This window comes from Hemiscyllium ocellatum, chromosome 16 (genome assembly GCF_020745735.1).
Source record: "Hemiscyllium ocellatum isolate sHemOce1 chromosome 16, sHemOce1.pat.X.cur, whole genome shotgun sequence".
Classification (NCBI taxonomy): domain Eukaryota; kingdom Metazoa; phylum Chordata; class Chondrichthyes; order Orectolobiformes; family Hemiscylliidae; genus Hemiscyllium; species Hemiscyllium ocellatum.
This window is the reverse complement of record NC_083416.1, coordinates 10,907,161-10,924,219: the sequence shown is the minus strand read 5'-3', so window position 1 is coordinate 10,924,219 and position 17,059 is coordinate 10,907,161. Positions and strand designations below refer to the sequence as shown.

General features: G+C 43.2%; 1 protein-coding gene across 1 annotated transcript in view; it reads left to right on the top strand.

The window, feature by feature from the left end:
- Positions 1-17,059, top strand: part of adam19b (ADAM metallopeptidase domain 19b) — a 248,593-nt gene that overhangs the window by 11,128 nt on the left and 220,406 nt on the right. The window contains exons 2-3 of the mRNA XM_060836711.1: positions 12,597-12,715; positions 16,930-17,000. Coding sequence (XP_060692694.1) covers positions 12,597-12,715; positions 16,930-17,000 — 190 coding nt within the window. The remainder of the gene's footprint in view (positions 1-12,596; positions 12,716-16,929; positions 17,001-17,059) is intronic.

Below are 17,059 nucleotides of genomic sequence, written 5' to 3'. Positions count from 1 at the left end.
TCTAAAGGCCACAGCTTCTAGACTGGGACTCTGGAAAGTGGTGAGGGCGATAACAAGACACACATCATAAATGCTGAAAATGTGTTGCTGGAAAAGCGCAGCAGGTCAGGCAGCATCCAAGAAACAGGAGAATCAACGTTTCAGGCATGAGCCCTTCTTCAGGAAGGCATCGAACACATCATAAATGATCTGCCAGCTGCAGGATGTAATGATAACTTGAGGTTTTATCTCAGGACTGTGACTTGAAAGAAGTTCTGGGATTTACATAATAATCAGTCGAAACTTGCATCCATATTCTGAGTGATTAAAAACTTTACAGCAATCTAGGTTTGTTCAAAACATTGCATCAGTTGTATGACTCTTCAATCTTTTGCTATAAATTCTGTGCCCTATGATCCTGCCTGATGAAAGAGCAGGGCTCCGAAAGCTAGTGCTTCCAAGTAAACCTGTTGGACTATAACCTGCCATGTAACTTTATGACAATATCAGTAAGTGTGATCATCTCACAGTGCTTGTGGAGATGAAGTCCTATCTTCACACCGAGAGTATTTTTCACTATGTTTTGTGGCACTATCACCATACTTAATGAGACAAACTTTGAATAGCTCAAACAGCTCAAGTCTTGGAATCTATGAGATGCTGTGGGCCATGAGCAGCAGCTGAATCAGACTCCAATACAATCTGCAGCCTCATGGTCTATCACATCCTCCACTCCACCATTACCATCAAGCCAGGAGGTCAATCCTGGTTCAATGGAAAGTGCAGGAGGGAATGTCAGGAGAAGCACCAGACATATCGAAAAAGGAGCCACTCTGCCAAAGCTATAAAACAGAACCACTCTTGCACTAAATAGCATATGCAGCAAGTATAGACAGATCTAAGTGATATGACCGCAAAACAACATGACCCTCTCTCACCACTTTGACCGGACAACACATCTATTCTAGGACAAACCATGCAGAGACACACACGAGAATTCCGAGAAGCATGGCATTCCAACCTGAACTTTGTCAACAAATACATCGAGCTAGACACCATCTACCACCCCTTGAGCTAAAGAACAGGAAATGACATCACCACAGGAAATGATGTCACCACAGGAAGTAACATCAACACCTCAAAGAAACCCAAACATATAAATAGAAAACAGGAATTATCAACAGTGCTTCGCCCGAAGGCCCACTGAAGATGTTGCCTACTAGGGTGATGAAACGTCTGGAAATGAACTTTCAGTGAGCAAACCTACATCCAGAACCTTAACTTGAGCTACAAATCTTCTCAAACCTCGCTAAAAGCTAAGTGAGCCCACAAGCAATGGATCAGATCTAAGCTCTGCAGTCCTGCCCCATCCAATGTGATTAGTGGTGGATAATTAAATAACTCACTGGAGGAGGAAGCTCCACAAATATTCTCATCCTTAACAATGGGAGAGCCCAAAACCTCATTGAGAAAGATAAGGCTGAGGCATTTGTAACAATCTTCAACTAGAAGTGCCAAGTGGGTGATCCATCTCAGCCTATTCAGGAGGTCTCCAGCATTACAGATACCAGTTTTCAGGGAATCCAATTCACTCTATGTGATATCAATGGTAGGAGGCAGTGGCAGCAGTCCCTGACAACAATCCAGTAACAATAATGAAGACTTGTGCTCCAGAACATGCCACTCCCCTGGCCAAACTGTTCCAATGTAATTATAACACTAGCATCTACCCAACAATGTGGAACATTGGCCATGTATGTCCTTTGCACACAAAGTAGGACAAGTCAATCACTGCCTTATCAATCCACTAGGAGAAAGTGCTCCTCAGATGCTGTCTGACCTGCTGTGTTTTTTCTAGCACCATACTCTCGACTCTTATCAATCCACTACCAATCATCAGGAAAATGATGGAAGGGGTCATCAAATTCAAGCAGTACTTGCTTAAAACCTACTCACCAATGATCAGTTTGGGTTCCACCAGGGCCACTCAGCTCCTGACCTCATTACAGCCTTGGTTCCAACATGAGCTGACTTCCAAAAATGAGGGAAAACTGACTGTCCCTGACTTCAAGGCTGCATTTGACTGTATGTGACATCAATGAGTCAGGGCAAAACTGGAATCGGGGAAAATTTCTTTGGTTGGAGTCATACTTGGCACATTGGAAGATGGTGTGATTGCTGGAGGTCCATCATCTGTTTTCTCTAGGATATCTCTGCGGGGTAGTGTCCATTGGCCCTACCATCTTCAACTGCTTCATCAATGACTTTCCCTCCAACTTTGGTCAGAAGTGGGAATGTTCGCTGATGATCACACAATGGGAAACCATTTGTGAAGCCTAGTCCATCTATAAAATCTGGAAGATATCTAGGTTTGGGCTGACAAGTTGCAAGTAACATTCACGCCACACAAGTGCCAGGCAATGACCAACTGCAACCAAAGAATCTAACCGTGGCCTCTTGACATTCAATGGTATTACCATCATTGAACCCCACACTATCAACATTCCTGGGGGCTACCTCATGAAACTAAACTGAACGAATGATGTAAGTACTGCAGCTACAGGCGCAGGTCAGCAGTTAGAAATCCATCAATGAGTAAGCCACTTTCTGACCAGCATTCCCTCTAATCTTCCTTCCAGCTATGTGACCATGATTGGTCTTCTGAAACTGGAAGACAATGCCACAGTCGGCACTGCCGCTGAGTTTAAAGGAATGGTAATAAAAACAGCAGTTGCTGGAAAAGCTCAGCAGGTTTGGCAGCATCTGTGAAGTGAAATTAGAGTTAACGTTTCGGGTCCGGTGACCCTTCCTCACCACCTCTGAATTTTAATTGCTTCACCTCAGGTGGCTGTGCCTACAGATATCTAGGCCCCAAACTCAGGAATACTGCCTCCTCACCCCATTCCCCCATCCACTCTATACCTCTCCACCTTTAGGGTGGTGTGGTTGCTCAGTGGTTAGCTTGGCAGCCTCACTACGCCAGGGACCCAGGTTTGATTCCAGCCTTGGGCAACTGTCTGTGTGGAGTTTGCACATTCTTATAAATGTGCAAAAGATTCTTGAACCCACATATGCACCTGTAAACATCTATTCCTTGGTTCTCGCCTACATGTGCCCACGTTCCCTGACGGTTGTTAAGTGGAGGGTGTACCTGCACTCCTTATCAATTAAAGGCAGGGTTAGGAAACAGGAATAGGAGTCGACTCTTCAGCCCCTTGGGACTGCCCTGCTTTTGGTAGGATCATGGTTGATCTGAAACGCGAATCAATAATCCCATGTCTGGAATCTGGATGGCATTGAAGTGTTAACCTCACCTCTCGGGAAAGGCATCTTTTTTTGTTGGTTAACTAGACATGTGGCAGTAGAAAAAGCCCAACAGCAGACTTGGGAAGCGCTGAGAGCAGCCCCCCCCGCCTTTAGTTGATAAGTTGATATGGAAGAGGTTAGAGGACTGGCATTGAACAGCCCTGCTCCTAGGCTGGGTCAAAGTCCAATACAAAAAAGAAGCTGCAGATGCTGGAATCCAAGCAGGAGGCTGGAAGAACACGGCAGGCCAGGCAGCATCAGGAGGTGGAGAAGTCAACATGTCGGGTGTAACCCTTCTTCAGGACTCGGCTTGTCTACATTAGCAGGTTCAGGCAGAGGACAGTCAAGAGGATTGTGACACCCTTTTCATCTGCTCCTTTTCTGCAGTGACCTCGGTGCTCAGGTGTCCATTGAGAGGGAGCTCATGTTGTACACTGGCATGGTAGAGGCCTTTAGAGACAGGTAGGCACTAGGGGAGCTGGGACAATGTTGTTTTGATAACTTTCCATTGCAGTTCTGTACATTTCCATTGGCCATTTGATTTTTGCTTTTGTTGCACAGCCCCACTACGCAAAGTGTTATTTTAAAAGAGGAAGCTGGCCCTGCATTGTCTTATGCAAAAGGGAGTAGGTAGTGTCCCGACCTCTGGGCCTGTGTTCAAGTCCCACCTGCCTCAGAGATTTCAAAATAACCAGAGTACTCCTATTCTACCACAGAAAGTGGTGAAGGTTTACTTAAATGAGCAGACTGATTTAAATGAGTTTTATTTCATCATCCAGAAAATGAAATCCTTTCCAGTCAGAATGACTCAGGCTAGAAATTGAATTGCTAATGATTGGCAACTATTATGAACTAATTAGTTAATTAATTAATCCTTGTCCGCTCTCTTATTGCTGGGCGTGTGATGCCTCTGCTGGAACAGCACACTGGGGAATAAAATAACAATGAATTAAATTTTCATCTGCTCTTCTGTACTGTAGCTTCACTTTCTTTGTGACTCATCCCGTCCTGCATTTAAGAGAGGAAATGACAGTTTCGTTTTTCAAAGAATTACACCTCTATGACTCCATGACTGATCTTTATCTGTTATCAAGCTACTTCTAATAAGACAAAACTGTTTATTCGACATGATAGTGTCAGATGAGTAATGCCATTGGTTCCATTTTGGATCAACTGCTCAGAATGGCTTTGTCTGCCGCCCCTCTTGTTTGCTTCTTAAATGATTTGTCTTCGTTTCTCTTTACCCTTATTCAAGTTAATTCTTAAATATTTGAACATCATCTCCCGGGTACGTGCATTACCTTATTTTTCCTTTACATGTCTGTATTAAATGTCATCTCCGTTATTCTGTCCGCTGAAATAGAAACAGAGGGATTGCTGAACAAAAAAAAAGACCCAAGTTCACCTTCTTTATCCTTCTAGTGTCCAGACAAGCACGTACTGATAAAGTAATAACGGACGTAATGGCTAATCACAGCAGTCTCTGTCAATTAGATGCAGACATGAACAAATAACAAAGAAACACAGAACAAAGAGCAGTACAGCACAGGAACAGGCCCTTCGGCCCTCCAAGACTGTACCAACATATGATGCCTTTCTAAAGTAGAAACCTTTTGCCTCAATATGGCCCATATCCCTCTATTCCCTGCCTATTCATGTACCTGTCAAGTAGCCTCTTAAACATTGCTGTTGTGTCTTCATCCACCAACTCTTTTGGCAGCATCTTCCAGGCACTGACTGCTCTCAGTGTAAAAAACTTGCCTCTCACATCACCTTTAAACTTTCCCCTTTTTACCTTAAACCTATATCCCCTTGTACTTGACATATCTGCCTGGGAGTAAAAAGTATGGCGCTGGAAAAGCACTGTAAGGCAGCATCAGAGGAACAGGAGAGTTGGTGTTTTGAGCACAAGCTCCTGATGAAGAACTTATGCTCGAAGTATCGATTCTCCTGCTCCTCAGATGCTGCCTGACCTGCTGTGCTTTTCCAGCACCATACTTTTTGCTCTGATCTCCAACATCTGCAGTCCTCATTTTCACCATATGTACTCGGAAGAAAGATTCCGACTATCCATTCTGTCCATGCCTCTCAAAATTTTGTAAACTTCTATCAGGTCATCCCTAAGTCTCTGATATTCAAGTGAGAACAAACCAAGCTTATTAATCTGTCCTCATGAAGCATACCCCTCCAAACCAGGCAATGTCCTGGACCATCACCAGAGACTCCACATCCTTCTGGTAATGTGGTGACTAGAGTTGAATGCAATATTCCAAATGTGGCCTAACTAAAGTTCTATACAGCTAAAACATGACTTGCCAACTTTTACGCTCTGCCCCGACTGATGAAGACAATCACAGTTGAGAGTGTGGTGCTGGAAATGCACAGCCGGTCAGACAGCATCTGAGGAGCAGGAGAATCAACGTTTCTGGCAAGAGCCCTTCATCAGGAATGATGTCTTCATCACCCTGATGAAGACAATCATGCCATGCATCCTCTTGACCTTCTTGAGGAAAAGAAATCCCCAATGCTGGAGAACGTTTTGGGAGTCATAAGTCCAAATTCAACCCTTTTTCCGCCCAGTCCTGTTGCATTTTATGAAGGGGTCCGTAACCAGAGTTTAAATTTTAAAAATCAAAGAACTGTGGATGCTGGAAATCAGAAGCATAAACAGAAATTGCTGGGAGAACTCAGCAGGTGTGTGGAGAGAAAGCAGAGTTAGTGTTTCAGGTCCATTGACCCAGAACTGTCACTGCAGGCTGTGAGCTCTAGTTCTACAGAACTGGACAAAATAACATGGATTGTCAATATGGGCATTATCCTCAAAATAGCAATCATATCAGCTTTTCACCTTCTCTCTCTCTCTGCACGTCTAACTTGCACACCTTGCTGAAATGGAATGTGTTGCCTGATGTCTGCTGGAGTAAACTTTCAAAAGAGCTGTGGCAGATACAATGGACTGAATTCTCTACACCAATTCTGCGACCATTCTACGATTTTATGAACTCATTCCATAACCTTTGATCTGCTCGCTTGATTGCAGTAGCAATCTCAAAACATCCCGTGAAACTACTTTGAAGCAGAACAGTGGAGTACTCTCTCGGGTCCCCTCTAACCTAACTCAAGCAACATCTCTGGCAAAGAAAGCCTGGAAAAAGACAAACTCTTGAAAATGAGCCATTGGCTAATGGGGGCATGAAGCATTATGAATGCCAAAGTTCATGATCTAAAGTTGTTGAGCACAAAGTTGAGTCCGGAAAGCTACAAAGTGCCCAACCAGAACTGAGGTGCTCTTTCTCCACTCCACCTGAGCACTACATGGGGAGGCGATGACCTAGTCTTATTATCGTTGGACTGTTAATCCAGATATGTAAATAGTGTTGTGGGGACATGGGTTTGAATCCTGCCCAGCAGATGATGGAATTTGAATTCTGGATTCTGGAAAATCTGGAATCAAGAGTCTAACAATGACTATGTAAACATTGCTGGAAAACCCCATATAGTTCATGAACTTCACTTGAGGAAGAAAACTACCATCCTTACCTGATCTGGCCTAACTGTGCCTCCAGACCCCCAGCAATGTGTTTGACTCTTAGACTGCCCTCTGGGCAATGAATGCTGGTCAGTGACGAGTGATGATGAATGAGTAAAACAAAAACTACAGCTGAACAAGGATGTGTGAACATGAGAGTTCATAGTTTCAATCGAGCTGACCTATATTCTCCTGTTAACATCTGATGTCTTTTCTATAACCATTACCACTCCGTTTTGACCTGGGATGCCTGTGATCTCTAATCTCCTTCACCCTCTAACCCTTCCCTCAATTAAAATTGTTCCTCCACACCTTTCTCTCCAGTATAAAATCCATCACTACTAGATTCTGGGTAATCCAACATGGAGGACAGGAAAAATTTCTGACTGTATTTTTGAGGTATTTTAGGTGTTGGATGTGATTTCCTCGAATTCCAGGAGCAGCAATTACTGTTATATATGCTGTTGCATTGTTTTGGAACTTTGCAGAGAAAACAAAAGTCAAAGCAACAGCACTTTTAAAAGGGAGAACAGATACAGGAAGCACGAGGTGAGGTCAGTGCAGGAGAGAGAGAGAGAGAGAGAGAGAAAGAAACCCACTTTGCTAACTGACAGAGTTAGTAATTACTGTCCTAGCTGGACATCAGAGTGCATCTGGGAAAATTTAAAAACAGTGAACTTCACAACTGATTTTGGAGGATGGAATGAGCTGCCAGAGGAAGTGGTGGAGGCTAGTACAATTGCAACATTTAAATGAATGGGTATATAAATAGGGAAAGTTTGGAGGGACATGGGCCAGGTGGGACAAGATTGAGTTGGGATATTGAGTTGGGAATGGACGAGTTGGACTGTAGGGTCTGTTTCTGTGCTTATACATCTCTATGATTCTATGACTATGTCTCATAAATTCCAAAGAAGAATTGTTCTGGATTCAAATTGTTAACTCTGCTTTTCTCGCTCTCTCTTCACAGATGCAGCCAGGCCTGCTAAGCTTCCCTCACCCTTTCTGTCTTTATGAATGTATTTCTTCACTGTTTCTTTGGCTAACCTGTTTCCAATCTACTGGCTTGCCCCAGTATCTCTCAAAATTATTAATTCCTCTGCTGACTTTCAACAGTGGGACAAATGCACTTGGAGATTTATGTATTTATTTTGAGCAGTTCAGTGACTGACAATTCATTACCATTGAAATCATGGATTATATTTGGGCTAATCCTGTCTGGGAAGTTCCTGTTCAACAGATATTCCTTTTGAATGCCTGGAGAGTGGAACTATTCAGACAGATGCTGCCAGACCTGCTGAGATTTTTCAGCATTTTCTCTTTTGGTTTCAGATTCTACCATCCGCAGTAATTTGCTTTTATCAGAGTACTTGATGTTGTGCTCAAATCTGTTTCAGGACAATTTTTGTTGATCTCGCCTCTTCATCTTTCACCTTATTATCGAATGCCTGAAAGCATTTTCCTCTGTTCTATACCTTCGTTTTTGTGGTAATGCTTTTTCTCTAAAGTCTGTATATACTCTTTTGATTATGCTTTTACTTCTGGGTGTACTTGTGTTTATTCCAGTAACCAGCAACTCTTTTGTGCCCTCTCTGTAGAATTAGTTAGGCTTTATTTTTCTTTATATTATTTTAAAATTGGTTGATAATGTCATTTGTTCATTCTGAAATCAAACAAAGAATGGCAGATACTGGAAGACTGAAAAAATAACATAAACTGCTGGAGAAATGCAGCAGGTCTGGTATCGTTTGTGGAGAGAAAGCTGTTTTTAATGTTTCATGTCTGGAGGCATTTCTGTTTTTGTTCAGTGTGATCTTGATAATTCTTAATTGTATATTTAATCTGTAAGGTGAACACTATTCCTTTCCTACTTGTTATTTTGAAATATTTAATATCAACATCCCGGGGGTAAATATTGACCACAATTGAACTGGATCTGCTGTACAAATACTGTGGCTTTAAGAGTAGGCCAGAGGCTAAGAATACTTCAGCCATTAACTCACCTCCTATTTCCCCAAAGCCTGTCCACTATCTACAAGGCATGAATCAGAAAACAGTGGCAGCATAATTACACAACAGCTACAAAGCCCTGCTGCTTTTGACCAGCAGCCACCGTTATTGACACTACCTCACACATGCAACCCCATTTTTTCACCCAAACTGCTGTTTAACTATCAAGTCACACAGTTTACCTGCCTCCAGTACTGTCCTGGTGCCCAACTCCTATACATTCCTCAATCTTGACTGTCCACCACCACCCCCATCCCCCTACCACTCATTGCCCCTATAGGTCCCTTTGCACGCATCTCACTAATCAATGCTCAGACAGCCAGGATCGGTTTCCAGACCGCTGACTGATGTCAATGCAGAGACCCTAGACATGAATGATCAGACCAATGCATTTGCAGCTCCCTGATGGACGATACACAATTCTCTGACTGCTCTACATTCCCATTTCCCTGACTGATACCAGACCCAGTAGATGAATGACTGTGGGCAGTGAGTGAAGGGTGCCTGTGACTGATGATACCCACCCCGATTGACAACAGCCCTCCCTTGACTGGACTGAAGAGGAGACCCATTCGCATTCTGACTTGACCATTTGGTTAAATGGACATTCGGTGTGTTTACTTCAGAGACAGCTGGCACATGCTGCAAATGTTAGACTTACGTCTCGGTGTGACGTCCACCAAGGTGTCCCCCAAACCTGGGCAGATTCCCACTGACAGGTAGCCTGTATCTGTATATGTGCATAAAAGCATGTCAGTATGGAAATGCTGATAGCCTTTAGGCTCCAATTGACCTGGGAAGTATTACCAAAGACACTTAGGGATGCAGGTACACAGTGTCTTGAAAGTGGAGTTGCAGGGAGACAGGGTGGTGAAGAAGGCATTTGGCACGTTTGCCTTCATTGGTTAGAACACTGAGTATATGAGTTGGGATATCATATTACAGGACATTGGTGAGGCTACTTTTAGAATACTGCATACAACTCAGGTCGCTCTTTTATAAGAAGATGTTGTTAAACTTGAAAAGGTGCAGAAAACATCTGCAAGGGTGTTGCTGGGACTGGAGGGTTTGATTAATGACAGAAGCTGTATGGGCTGGGGCATTTTTTCTCTGGAGGGGCAGAAGCTGAGGAGTGACCTTACTGATGTTATAAAATCATGAGGGGCATGGTTAGGGTGAACAGCCAAGGTCCTTTTCTTAGGGTGTGCGAGTCCAAAACTAAAGGGTATTGGTTTAAGGTGAGGGGAAAGATTTTAGAAGTTTCAATGGAGTAACCTATTCAGGCAGAGGATGGACCTGTATGGAATGAGCAGCCAGAGGAAGTCATAGATAATATAGCATAGAAACAGACCCTTTGGTCCAACTCTTCTGTACCAGTCAGATATCCCAATCTGACCGAGTCCCATTTGCCAGCATTTGGCCCATATCCCTCTAAACTCTTCTTATTCATGTACCTGTCCAGATGTCTTTTACAATTTTTGGATTGTACCGACTTCTACCACTTCCTCTGGCAGCTTGTCCATACACACACCACCCTCAGTGTGAGCAAGTTGCTACTCAGGTCCCTTTTAAATCCTTCCCCTCTCATCTTTAATCTGTGCCCTCTGGTCTTGGACTTCCCTACTCTCGGAGAAAAACCTTGACTGCTCTAGTGGTGGCAATGAGTACAATTGAAAGGCACCTGGATGGGTATATGAACAGGAAGGGCTTAGAAGGAACTGGGCCCAATTCTGGCAAATGGAAGTAGGTCACACTGGGTCGGCATGGATGAATTGGACCGAAGGGTCTGTTTACATGCTGTCTGACTTTACGACTCTAAGTGGCAAGCATGGTGTGGATACTGCAGGCTGGAGCTAAGTGTGCACTTCTTAGGAGAGAGAGCAAGAAGCCCTGAGATGCAGCCTGGTTCAGTCTGTAAGCTGGATGTCTGTCCTTGCACAATTTGTCCTTGCAGCAGCCTTCCATTACAAGGTGCCAGTGTGCCCTGCAGTGCAGCTCTGTTCTCCCTGAGTAGCCTGCTCATGGATTGGAGAGGTGCCATGATGATTGTGAGGGACTGACAGACGTTGGATGCCAATATCTGTGGATGAAGGAAGAGGCAGCATGCTCCATGAACCGTGCCCCTGCAAAGTTTCACCTCTTTGTTTTCCACTTTCTTTGGTAAAATTAGGAGGAGGAAGCTGGAAAAGTGATTGTTAGATGGTACAGGATGAGCAGACAGAGGTTAGTAGATTCTGTGATGTTGAACATAAACAGTTTATTACTGTCATTGAATCCCAACAATGAGAGTGCAGCTTTGAACTGACTCCAACACACCCATTAGTGGATTGCCAATAATATAATGTCCATGGGTTTTAATTTACTTCTGTTCGGGGTCATCTTATTATGCTGATGGATAATGCACTTTTTATGATTGTGCAATGACATTCAGGCCAGAGAAGTAATAAGTTATATTCATGCGGTAAGCGTTTTGAGTGATAATACATAGATTGCGCAACACTGAGACAGGATATTGAACCCAACCCATCTAATCTATTCTGTGTATGTGCTCCATACAAACCTCCACCCACTACTCTTTATCATACTCCATCCATCTAACATTCTAATCATTTTCACTCGTGTTTATATCTGGCTTCTTGCTAAATATATCTCTGTTATTTGCCTCAACCATTCAGTGCTCAGCAATGTCTTAACCATTCTCTGATAACCAGCTAATTGCCCACAATTAATGTACTTGGCATATATCATGAAATGAACAGCTATCATTTAATTTTCCATTGTATTGGCCAGTGGTGGTTTAAAAAGTGATTTAAAGCACTGTAAATGCCTTAATTATTAGATTCAGTATGACAAGATACATAGCAGACCCCATATTCATTCTCATCTCTGCTGGGTTCAGCCAAGGATATATTAGAGATGGGAAAGATTTACTCATTTGTTTAACTAGCTTCCCCTTAAAAACATCAAAAGAGGTGGCGAGATTTTGAGTATCACCTTTGGAATTTCAGTGCAACATGACCAAGTTTAGTTTGTTTCACTGGGGATGTTGCCCAGATTAAAGATGTGAGACAGTTTACAATGGCTCACAATGTAGCATTAGCTTTGTCAGCCTGGACGAGGGAGAGGATGTGGTAGGAGTGGGGGCCCAGCTGGGGAGGGAGGACAGAGCAGCTATAACCAGCCTTTTGGCCTGTATTTGGGAGATGAAAGCCAACTGGACAAAAATTTCTAATGGCTATCAAGCGATTTCACAGGCAGCAGTGTGTATCTGTGGGGAGAGCATTTTATTTTTGGGTGGTATTGAATTAGCAGTCCATTATGTACTCCCTCCAGTTCGACTTTTCTTCGAAATGTCAACATTTCTGCTCAGGCTATTTAGATCAGATAGAATAGATTAGTTACCACTGATATATCTACCAAGAGTCATTATCTTGAGGAGGTCATGGTTTGGGGGTGCCACTGTTGGATTGGGGTGGACAAATTTAAAAATCACACAACACCAGGTTATAGTCCAACAGGTTTATTTGGAAGCACTAGCTTTTAGAGCACTGCTTCTTCATCGGGTAGCTGTGATGAAAGAGCAGCATTTCGACGGCTAGTGCTTCCAAATAAACCTGTTGGACTATAACCTGGTGTTGTGTGACTTTTAAGTTTGTCTTTAGGAGGGAATGGTTCAGGTGAACAATTCGAGCGAAAGAGGAGAATAATCACTGCTAACTACTCAACTTGACCTCTTACCTGTGGATTCACTGAATTGTTTTTCTCTTTCCAGGAAGAAGCAACAAATTGAATCCAGAGTATCAAATGCACAATCACATCATAAAATATGAAACAATAGTACCCCAGTGGCTCACCTCAGGACCATTGGAACACCCTCCATCTCAGAACCAGGTACAGCAAACTAATCAGATAACTAACCCATTGTTGATCAGACTAACTCAATCAGGTAGTGTGTTGACCTGATAACCAGATAAAGCTTGATTAGCAGAAAGCCAGTTCCTACTCTGATAATCAGTTACAGCTTGCTAACCTCGCAACGTGACTACTATGCTAGTGACCAGGCAATTATTAACTGTTTATTACTTGCATTTTATAATCAACCAAAATGATGATTTAATACCAGCTAGATGCAGTATTTGAACTTATTAACTTTCACACAGTATTTTAATATGAACAACAGTTTGTGTGTTATGATGATACAACAGGAAGCTTTGAAAGAGAATGGCAGATAGACCATCAGGACTAAGGTTAAGTACTGATGGGAAGGGGTGTGCCTGGAGGCAGTAAGCCAAGATTCTTGTTCCGATTCATCACCCCTCCTCCCTGCCCTGGATCCTGCACCATGTTTTTACAGGGGCTCTAATGCTTTCCGGAATTGAATTCCAAATTTCCATCGCCAAGAGTGCTACCTCATTCTTGAGCAATCTACTAATCTATTAATGTTTCTCTTTTATGTAACTTAAGACAAGATAAATACTCAATGCTGCAAAATAACAATTGTAAAACTTCCTGAAGAAACAATAAGCCTGCTTTCAGACTTATCTCTCACCCTGAACTGTAGCCTCTGATTACTCTGCTTACCACATTGAACATTTGCCTGCCTAGGTGAGTGAAAACAGTCTGGTCTGACACTGACACACAACCTGGGAAGGTCCTATGTTCCCTTTCGACTGATTTAACCAACCTCAAATCATGCTGGTTAACCCAATCTAGAATTGGGCATCTGTAGCTCAAACACACTTTAGTGTCTGTCCTTTAGAAGACAATAAAAAACGGAGAATGAGATTGAAAGAAAAGAAGGAACTTGCATTTATGTAGCACCTTTACCAGCCTTTGAACATCCCTAAGTACATTACATCTGATGAAGTACTTTTTAAAATGTAAGCAACATGGTGGCCAATTTGCACATAGCAAGATCCCACAATGTGACAATGATCAGATGACTTGATTCAGTGATTTTTCTTCAGGGATAAATATTGGCTAGGATACCCTTAGAGTCATAGAGATGTACAGCATGGAAACAAACCCTTCAGTCCAACTCATCCATGCTGACCAGATGTCCTCAATTAATCTAGTCCCATTTTCCTGCATTTCATATCCCTCTCCATCTTTCCTATTCATATACCCATCAGATGCCTTTCAAAAGCTGTAATTGAAACAGCCTCCACTCCTTCCTCTGGCAGCTCATTCCATACATGCACCACCCTCTGTGAAAAAGTTACCCCTTAGGTCCCTTTTAAATCCTTCCCCGCTCACCTTAAACCTATGCCCTCTAGTTCTGGACTCCTCCACCCCAGAAAAAAGCTTGTCTATTTATCCTATCCGTGCCCCTCATGATTTTGTAAACTTCTATAAGGTCACCCTCAGCCTCCAACACTCCAGGGAAAACGGATCCAGCCTATTCAGCCTCTCCCTATAGCTCAAACCCTCCTCCCCTGGCAACATCCTTCTTCAAAGTAGTGCCAGAGGGATTTCTGTATCCACCTAGGAGGGCAGCTGAAGTCTCAGCTGAATGCCTTGTTTGAAGGTGCTCCCTCTCCTCTTGCAGTATTGAGGGAGTGCTACACTGTTAGTATGGGTTACATCTTCAGGGCTATGGAGAGGAGAGGAGCCCCTGAGCTTCAAACTCGGAGCTGAGATTCAACTGAGCCACAACTGATAACCCAATGTTCAGCTGTAATTTTGCTGATTTTGGGTGAGGTCATAATTGCGATGGTCTCTTGTTCCTGAGGCAAGAAGACCCCCCCCCCTCCCCCGCCATCACACACACACACACACACACACACACACACACACACACACACACACACACACACACACACACACACACACACACACACACACACACACACACACACACATACTCTTAATGGTCAGTCCAAAGGAAAAGGAGGTGACTGATGTTTGGTTCAAGAAGAACTTCATTTTTCACACACCTTGTGTAGAGGCCAATCTCTGAATTTTCACCAAGGAAATCCAAATACTTTGCACTTACCAGCCACTCACTGCTGAGGTCAAACCTGCCTGAGTGAAAACCTATTTGGTAGAATCAAAGAATAGGACACTGTTGAGTTTAGCTCCTCATGTCTGTGCATGTACCGTTTGCTGGACTTCTTGGGAAAGGGATGGCAGGGACAATCTGGTAAATCTGTGATAGCAAGGCAATGAGAGGACCTGCAATTCACCTCCTCAAATGCCATTTATCCGTCCAAACCTTTCCTATTCGTGAACTTATCCAAATGTCTTTAAATAATGCAACTGTCCCTGCATCCACACACCATCTGCTATACAGGAAAAATATTGCCTTAAAAACTTGTCTTTTATAATCATTATAGAGAACTTATTTGGACACAGAGGTCATTCTACATGTTTAATCATTAGTAAGACTGTTTGAAATATAGAGCCATAGCAGCTGAGGCAACCCACACCATTGTTGCCTTGACCTAGCAACCAGATGAAGTTTAATAACTTTAAACCAGGAGAAAGTGAGGACTGCAGATGCTGGAGATCAGAGTCGAGAGTGTGGTGCTGGAAAGCACAACAGGTCAGGCAGCATCCGAGGAGCAGGAGAAAGAAGTTCTCTTCCTCGCTCTACAAGGGATTCTCCTGCTCCTTGGATGCCGCCTGACCTGTTGTGCTTTTCCAGCACCATACTCTTAACTTTAAACCAGCCACTGTATAACCCGTTAGCCAGCTACATTGCATTGTTAAGGCACTCACTCACTCTGAACCAATTGGAGTCATAGAGTCATACAGCACGGAAACAGATCCTTCGGTCCAACCAGTTCATGCCGACCATACTCCCAACCTAAACCAGTCCCACCTGCCTGCACTTGACCCATATCCATCCAAACCTTTCCTATTCGTGAACTTATCCAAATGTCTTTGAATGATGCAACTGTCCCTGCATCCACACATCCTCTGGCAGTTCATTCCAAACATGAACCACTCTCTGTCTAAAAAAGTTGCCCCTCATGTCCTTTTGAAATCTTTCTCCTTTTTCCTTAAAAATATGCCCCCTAGTTTTGAACACCCCTCCACCTGAGGGAAAAAAAACTGATGCACAAATGCTAACCTTGAAACCAGGTGCAGCAAATTAACTGTAAGCCATTTTGTTTTGTTATTCAGTTGCAGCACCCCACAAAGCATCCACATTGGCACCTAGTACCTTGCACCTTGCAGTTACAGGCTAGCAACCTTCGATGAGAGGTTTGGCCATCAGTAGACAGCGCAAGCGAAGAGTCACGCTTGGGGTCTTATCTATGTGATTGTGTACCAGGTTGTACAATTATTAACTGAATCACCTAGAGAACTATACTGCATTAGACTTTTTAAGCCATTTGGTCTTTCCTCAACAGCTGCATTTTCACCTCTGTGATGGAGAGATGTGGAGTCAACAGAGTTGAACACATTACCCAAGCCAATGTTGTCCATGTTATCCTTTGGTCTTGGTGTTCGGTCCAGACTCTGCCTCTGAAGTGAATTTAAAAGATCCCATTGAAGAAAAAACAGCTGTGTTTTCCCTGATGGTCTAACCAATAGTTAGTCCTCAACTTGCATCGAGATCGCTTGGTTGTTTATGTTTTTGTGGGATCTTGATTTGACTTTTAGATTGCCTGAACTCATGAAAGTGACCACTAAAAATCACTGTGAAGTGCTGTGAGGTTGTAAAAGACGCAATGTAAATTTAATTATTTTTTCTCTTGTTGACAAGTATTGGAATGGATCAATTGTTCCATGTCCATCTGAATTGATTACCTTTTCTCAGTTCCAACACTAGAGGAAGGATCATTGGGACCTGCTCACATTGTGCCCATGAAACCCCAAGCACTTGGGAGGTGTGAATGTTCACAATGCATTTCTCTTGGCAATTGTCCTGTCTCTCATTGTTAGCCCTTGAAAGGATTCTTCCCTCCCTCTCCCCTGCACAACACATGACCATCACTCGTCCTTCAAGTGGACTGTACAACCAAGGAACTCTCTGCTTGAAGTCAATACTGAGAGGTGCCAGACCAAGCAACTCTTTAACAAGTTACACTAATATAGGTCAGAATAATGAAGCTTTTCGTTCCTTCTTTCCCCTCCTACCCTCCCTGTGCACTCAGCATCCAGCCTGGGCCGAGATTCAAGTCACAGCTGAAGGAAGACATTATATTCTCGAGATTCAGAAAAATGAGTAAGTACATATGCAGTGTGCAGAACGAAATGTATTGTATAGAAAGTGAAATACATTAC